The sequence below is a fragment of the Camarhynchus parvulus genome, chromosome 2, assembly GCF_901933205.1.
Source record: "Camarhynchus parvulus chromosome 2, STF_HiC, whole genome shotgun sequence".
Classification (NCBI taxonomy): domain Eukaryota; kingdom Metazoa; phylum Chordata; class Aves; order Passeriformes; family Thraupidae; genus Camarhynchus; species Camarhynchus parvulus.
Genome location: NC_044572.1, coordinates 104,543,510 through 104,551,843, shown reverse-complemented (window position 1 = coordinate 104,551,843; position 8,334 = coordinate 104,543,510). Strand labels below are relative to the sequence as shown.

The following is an 8,334-nucleotide window of genomic DNA, read 5'->3' as shown; positions in this document are numbered from 1 at the left end:
CTTCAAGTAACTTGCATACTCAGAGAAGCCTTGAGAAGCTGGACATTCCTTCCACTGAGCAGCCTGATAGGCTTCAAAGCATATTTAACTGTAAGTTGTGTTACTGTAGAGTGGAAAATATTAATCAGCTCTAGCCATCTAGGGAGACTGTGGTTATCATTAAGAATATGTGGGACACTCTTACAAGAATTCTTTTTCCCTGCCTGCTGGACAAGCTCTTTCATATAGTTTATCTGCTCCAGCTGCATGCTTTTGAAAAAAAGCTTGACTAAATGAATACTTTCAACTAGAGCTAAAGGCAAACACTCCACTGGAACTTTGCCCTAATCAATAGTAGCAATGTTCATGTCACATGAGAGTCAGAGGACAGAATATGGTGCTTACTGAAGTCAGCAAATAACCTAATTATACTTAGCCTGCTTGAAGAAGGAGACAAGTTAGGTCTGGTCCACCCACATATTAATGCAATGATCATTATCCTTATCCCTTGTTTGCTTTCTGCTTATATTGTAATAAAAAGTGGTGCCAAATGAAGGGTGCTACTGACCCCTTGTGGGAGAAATGCACATTTTAGGATGCAGACAGGTCAATGGGGAAATCGGCTCAGAATTAAGTTTGTCTCCTTACCTCCCACAGATTTATTTCTAAGGAAAATTCAGTGAAACAGTGTTAGTGTTGCAAGAGGTCATGATAGTCTCAAAAGTGTATTTTAAAAATTTTAGAAATTAGGTTTATTAGCTTCTTTAGGGCAGTCACATAAGCATCAATAAATCCTAATTGTAGTAGATACTGCAAAGACTTTCCCATAAGTTAAAGTCTTGCATTGTTGAAGACTAAAATGTATACATTGCCAGTTGGCACAGTTCTCAGTTTTTAATATAAACTATTTTAATCCACCATAGCATCATTTCTAAAGACTGCAAAAAAACCCTACCTTACTATCTTCTGGAAAGCAAGGACATACTACTCTGCTGAAAAGGGAACGAACCATTTAAAACCCTGAAGGTTTTTTCAGCCAAACCCTTATTTTAAGTATCAAGAAAAGTTGGTATGATTCATTCTTGAAAGCAAAAGTTTTCCAAAGCATGTCACCATCATGAGCAGGGCTGCACAAAAATTCAACAATTTTATTTCTGACAACTTATATTTCCTCTCCTTATGGTGGAAAACCAAGTCTGAAAAGGAAGGCCAATGCTTTTTTATTCCAATACTACCACCAATCTTTACTCCCTAAATGAAACAGAGTACACCCATGAAGAAATCTGCATTTGATTCATGTCAAATCCAAAGAAAATCTCGGTGCACCTTCACCACTCCCATCAAAAACAGACAACTGTATATTGAATATAGCTGGAATGACTTAGAATAGCCAAGTGCACTATACAGAAATTAACTGCATTACACAGTACTTATATTATAAAATTATTATGATTATTTATATAGTACAGAAGAAAACAGCCTTCTCAAAATCTAAACCCATCAATACCAAACAGTATTAAAACCTGCAGCTTCCACTGCAATCAACAGCAGGGGCTGAAACCCTTGAGACCACAGAAATGAAGTCTTCAACCAATGCCAGCACCGCTCCCATCACGTTCAATGAACACGTAAGGAGAAAAATGTGAACAGCTTGTAAATCCCAAAGCAAAGAACAAGAGGCTACTTCATATGTATTTTAACAATTCGCACAAATTATTTTTAAATAAAGTTTTTTCAAAAGTATTTGAAAACACTGTTTTCATACAGACCTGTCATATAAACCAAGGCTGAAGAAACTTGAAAAATGAAAAGAAACTGAGACAGAGAGCAACAAACTTTTTATTCTGTCAGTTCCTTTTTTCACCTGTACACTAGGACAAATAAAAACACTAAGCCATATAAGTCTGGTTGGTTTTGTTGCCTTTGATTACATAGGCTTTTTTTTTTTTTAACAAATGCATCCATTAAATTGAATCCTAAAGTACAAACCATGATGCAGCATCTGTTGTCTCAGAATATGGAAGTTACTGTATCTGGCAGGAGATGTTTAAATGATCACATTCACATAGCCAGATCTGTAAAGGCCATTCAATTACAAGTAAACACAGAGTCTAACAAACAATTAACAGCAACTTGGGTCAGTAGAACAGTACTATGAACTGCATATTTACAGATAAATTTGCACATAATCCAGAGATAATTTTAAATCAACCTTTCTGTTCTGTTCTGTTACAACATAAGCCACCCTTCGAACTTCTACTGTGCTGCTTTAACAATGTTTGAGTACCTTGGAGATTCAAAGGCACATAGCACTTCTGATGCATCCACAAACTCATTCTTCAGGAACACATTATAAAAGAACCAATTTTTTTAAGAACTTTGGACTGCAAAATTTCTCAATAAAGTCTGGTGCTCTTTTAAACATTGTATGCCAACAAGTAACCAAGTTTGCAAATACTTTTTCAGGTATCTAATTTTCAAATTCCATGGTGACATCTAACATCATTACAACTCAGAAGGAGGAAGACAAATGAGCCACAACCCTTTTTCCAATGTTGTGTGCAAAATATCAGTATTAATTCAGCCCAACTATACTTTTAAATCAAAGCTTCAAAAAGTCAGTATACACCTTATATGACAAGTTTTACTAACCATACAGTACATCAGCATTTCCTTTGAAAAGCTTAGACCTTGCTAAGCAGTTTTAAAGTAAGCAATTATATAATGCTATCTGCATACAGAAATATACTACATTCACACAGGCAACCTTAAATTTCTCCAATAAACAGTCATGTCAAAATCTACAGTTTACAGAAAATACAAAGTTAGTTTTAACAAAAGCAGAAATGCTCATTGTGATTCAGTAAAAAACTTTTCTAACATGAATAGTTTGCACTCATAAAGACACTAAGGCTGGGCAAATTAAGTATTTCCTAGAAGCTCAAAATTACACAAAGTTTTCTAACTATGAAATGGCATGCAAACATACTGATTTGTTGTTGGCTATTTCTCTCTCACTTACAGAAGATTTACCAGATCAGAGTAAAGCAGGTACTTCTACATGTTATACAATGACCTCTTCCTCACACTAAAAATGTCACATACAGAAAATTTTCTCAGCTGTCTTTGATACAAAACCTGCTTCTTTAAATTTGAATATTATGTCCTTCAGATTCTCATGACAGTGCAACAATTAAACAGCTTTCAGAAAGCTTAACAATATCTAAATTTGCCAATTTTCCTTTACAGAAAATATATACAAGTTTATAAATCCATGGCAAGGGCATTACAACTATATTAACATCAATTCACTAACTGGATTGAAAAGATACTTGCATTCTTATGAAGACCCTATGGCTGCTGCCCATTCAATAGTTCTATCAAGGCACTGTACAGTCATTAAATCTCTAGTATTCTCCAAGATGTGCTGAAGAATATTGTGAATGTGTTTAAGTTGTTAAAAAGCCCTGAGTCAGAACTTGCGTATTTACCACAGGCTGAGCTATAAAAATGGCACATACTAAAGCTTCTGCAGACAACAGTTAGCTTTGTCAACACGAACAAAGTATGAAATGCACAGAAGGACAACAGTATGAATTCCAGGAACTTATGCACAGGTACACAATGTACTTTGTGGCAAATCACACACTGCTATTGTACGCAATTTACACGGTAATTTTCTAAAGTAAAAAAAACCTCTGCAACGTATTCAGACATCAAAACTGATGAAGCAAAAGAAAACTGATGCATTCCCTACCCCTTCCCAAAGACAACAAACAGCTAGAGGAGAATTCAGCACTTTGACAAAAAGGAGGTAGCACTGCTAAAGGTTAGACTGTAGTGTTGTTGGGGTTTGGTTTTTTTAAGTGAAAACTTGACCCATGCAGCACAAAGAACAGGATAGGCTCTTCGGTTCACCAGCTGCTACTGGAAGAGTAAAATTATATTTCTCACAATTAGTTTTGTAAAGGAAGCTCAGATCACTAGCTGAAAGCAGCTTCTTCAAACAATTTAGTGTTTACGCTAACTGCAATTAATACTGCTAAAGATAATTACACGTACATAAACCTTCATCTCTAGAAAATATCTACACAATAAGTACTTAATTATTTTTAAAAGACCATTTCAGGTCTTTAAAAGAAGCTAAAATACCAATTATAAGATTATGCTAAAAAGGCACAAGTACTTGTGCAAATCTGCTATATTCTCACCCAGTCCAAGTTAAGAACACCATCTTCTAATCAAACTTCCACATTTACAAAGCAACTTGTTTGCTATCTTACCAGTCTAGTTTTTATTATCCACTTCAGGAAAAAGGGATTTCTCCAAACCCCAACATACAAATGCACAGTAATCCAATAAATGGAAAGTAGGCAATAGCAGCCCAGATTTTGAGAAGTGCCATATAAGCTTGGGCCACAATAAGTGATGATACAAGTTTTGAGGGGAAAAAAAAGTCAAAGGTAGTTATACAAAAGTTAACAATCTACAACTATTAAGTTTATTCTGTTAACCTCTTAGGTTGTCTTTACACTTTAAATCACTGCATAGTGATATGACTGTTTATGTCCCTTAATGAATGGAAAAGAAAGTATTTTACTTAAACATCTGAGCATACCTCACACTGAATAATACATATTTTTAGGTGTCTTGCTACTTGTTTCAAGAAACAAATGAAGATGTTTCATTCCATTTAATTTCAAGATTGTTATTAAATGTTGGGGAATAGACATAACAAACCTTACAACCCTTACATTCTATAACTTTACAATAAATTAAGAGATAAATGTCTAACTGATTTTTCTAATTTTCACTTTGCTCAGGTGAAATTTAGACTTTAATCTTTTCCTGAAGACAGATGCACAGTGATATTTCCTTAACTCTACTACTTGTTATGATCCCCTTTGGCCTTCAAGTGAACTTCTCATCCTTCAAACATGTGCGATCCAATTAAACATTCACACTCTGTGCACATTGCACAGATAACCACAAAATAAAGTGAATGAGCTTACTGGGATCCTCAACAACACTAGCTCACCTTCTACACCTGAATGAAAAGAGAGAGTCTGAATATAAATATTTATTTCCATAAATGATACTGGATTTGCAAGCATTTTTCCTCATTAAGTTTTCTGAAAGGCAAACTGTATCATCATCTCCGGACATGATACAGCTCTTCCTCCTGTCAACAAGAGACCTATATAAATAATTCAAGCATCTTGGTTAGCTTTCCTAGTTTTTCTAATTCAGTTGTTTTTCTTGGCACTAAAATAGTTGTTTTTCTGTGTCACCATCAAGCTGACACAGTTCAGTCTCAACTGGCATACAACATTGCTGAATGAGTCCAATCACAAACTCCTGCGCAGTCACATCCATCTGCTGTGAGTGCAGCATAGGATACTAAAGCTGCTCCTACAGCAATACCTTCAGTCATTGTCTCCATTTCCATAGGACTGTGATGGTATTCAACCACTGAGGGTGTTAAACAGTAACTTACATCCAGTTTCCTACCCAGGATGCTTCAGATCTGTTCTAACTCAGCTGAATTATTCAGCTGATGCTAAGCTGGAATACTTTCCAGTAATTCTGGCTTGTTCCAGCAATAAAGAATCAGGAAAATGCAAACTGCTATACTGAGATTTCAGTTTTGTGTTGCGTTATCAAAAAGAGATCCACCCTGCATCTGCACAGCCAAGTTGGCAGTGGTTCCCTTAAATAATTAAGAGGACAAAATATGTCTGCCAGAGACAGAGGAAATCAAGGTACAAATCTGATGCACAACAGGCTAAAATTCAAAATGGATCATCAAATGGCACATCCTATTATAGAAGTATTTCCAGGGGAAGCCTGACAAGAAACTGAAGCCTACTATAGAAAGTTCAGCTGTAAAACATGCTACCAAAAAAAAAAAAAAAAACCAAAAACCTTAGTAACATGCATATTGTGCAAATGAAAATTGCAATGAACACTCATATGCACGCAGAGTTCAAGTGGAGATACCTAAAATGCTGAACTGAAAAAAGGCCTTACATAAAAAACTTTCCAAAACTCCTTGAAATTATGGTATTTTTGAATAGGAATTGAGAAGCTAAAAAAGGGAAGCCTGCTTTATTTGATCAAGGATACAATTATCTGAGAACAGATGACTACTAGTATACAAAACAAACCAGACTACTACAGTGACTCCAGATTGCGACTGTGTCCAATGAAAGAACGCTGAAAATAATGAGGAAAATTTGGAATGCTGGATGAGGATTAAAGATGGCTATTGTAAGGCTGTGTATTACACCACTTCATGGTGTTAAAAGCCCCTCTACATACACTTTTCCAATATATCACTGTACTTGTTTCCTGGAAAACTTTATTCAGTGTTTAAATCTTATTGCTTAAAGGTCTGTCTATCTTTACAGCTTATTACAGTCTTCTGAGACATTTGCCAACATGTGCACAGTTCAGGCATATCAACATAAGTTTCAGAAGACAGATTGATTTATCTGCAAAGACCACAATCACAACATTATCCTTACTTGGATCTTTCCCTGAACTATCCTTTTATCCACGTTTTAGACATATGCAATGAGAATTCAATGATAAATTCATCTTAGCTGCAAGTAAGGCACCTAAGTGACTCCAGCACGGATTTCTTTAATGTTCTGCAAGAGCACGTCCAAATGAAGTCGACACAATGGTAATGGGCTACATGAACTATGCACTCAGAAAACTGTCAAATCACCTAGGAGCAAGCACAGATTCCTTTTAGCTACAAGAGATCCTTAAATCAGTGCATTTTCTACCACTAAAAAGGATGAAAGGATACATTTGTTTTCAAAATGTTAATAGTTTGCAGTCCCTAACAGTAGCATTTTAGAGGTCAGGAGGAGCAGCTTTTTATCATATCAGGGACAAGAAACTCCTTCAGCAAAATTCAGCTCAACTAGGCACAGCTCACAAAATTCACTGTTCTGTCAGCAATATCTTCATTTGCAGTATTATTCAGTAATGCTCATAGATAAGTTCTGGTGTTAACACCCCACTTAGATGAATAATCAATATTAAATATTCTCTTTTGCTGTTGACACTGTTTGCCTGGAGACAATAAAACTCACTTAAAAAGAAAGGAAATTTTGCAAAATCTCTTTTTTCCGAATTCACAGACCCACAATTTCTAAATGGTTTTGCATGTATGTGTTTCTACACAATGGATCAAATTCACTCATCTAAAAGGGATAACTGACTCACAGCTCAAATGTTCTCCTTTCCACTCAAGCTAAAAGCAATTCCATACAAAGTCAAGTAATTAGCAGAATTATGAAGCTCGCTATTTAAGTTACTTAGCTTGAACCTGTTAGCTCAAAGTGCAGTTTTGGAAACATAATGCTTCTAAAAAAGATTTTTCTTTTTATTGTTTCCTACACAACCCATCCTAAGGAACAAAGGGCATGATGAAGTCAGAATTACCCTACCATTGCATTCTGAGGCATGAGCTTATGGGAATAGCATATCTATTATTACTGTGTATATATATTTTGTATTGATTTTTCATGACTGTGTATTTCAAGACAGAAATTAATTGTGAATCAGAACTGTCACAGGAAATGTCGACACTCTCCAGAAAAGCACAAAGCAAAAAAAAAAAAAATCCTAAATATTTATGTTTGGTAATAACTGACAATATAAAAAAAAAAATTCCCTTGCATCACTTGACATCTGATACATACATGACACACATGAACAAAACCAAAATAAGATTGTTCCTTTAAACTTTAAGGGGAAGAAGAAGACAGAAACAAAATGAAAAAAGACTGCTTTAAATTAGCATTAGGCTTAGATGTTTTTTAAGAGTAAAGCTACAAGGTGACTGTTCAAATACTGTTTCTTTTATTTGGTGTGTTCACAGTCTTTAAACAATTACTATGTAACAAACCTGTGCTACAGTATTAGAAATGTTTTCATCTGAACCCTTTACTACCTTTCAAACTAACAGAGGTTTAAAAGCATCACCAGGTCCTTACTCTTTCACAACCTAGAAAAAAAGACCCTGGCCCCTGTTCAGTACAAAAGGATCCTCCGTTCGATTGCCTTGCGGCAAATGGGGCACTCGCTCATCCGGTCTCCGCAGAGCTGGCACGTCCCGTGGCCACACAGGAAGATCATGTTCTTCAGGCGGTCCAAACACACGGGACACATTGTCTGCAAAAGATGTGGACAGGTTACCTAGTCAGTGGTAGTAGTTATACAGGTTACCTAGTCAGTGGTAGTAGTTATAGTGAATGTGCAACATCTCAATTGCTGAAATTCAACAACAAATACGTCATCCTAAGCACAGTGGATAATTGCCATAGCCACTAAGCTAAA

The 8,334-nt window shown here is 35.8% G+C and overlaps 1 protein-coding gene across 2 annotated transcripts in view; it reads right to left on the bottom strand.

Annotated features, from left to right (window-relative positions):
* Window positions 1-1,798: 1,798 nt before the first annotated feature.
* Window positions 1,799-8,334, bottom strand: part of MIB1 (mindbomb E3 ubiquitin protein ligase 1) — a 77,102-nt gene continuing 70,566 nt past the window's right edge. For both annotated transcript variants that reach the window (XM_030943614.1, XM_030943615.1), the window contains exon 21: window positions 1,799-8,169. In XM_030943614.1, coding sequence (XP_030799474.1) covers window positions 8,029-8,169 — 141 coding nt within the window. In that variant the 3' untranslated portion in view covers window positions 1,799-8,028. The remainder of the gene's footprint in view (window positions 8,170-8,334) is intronic.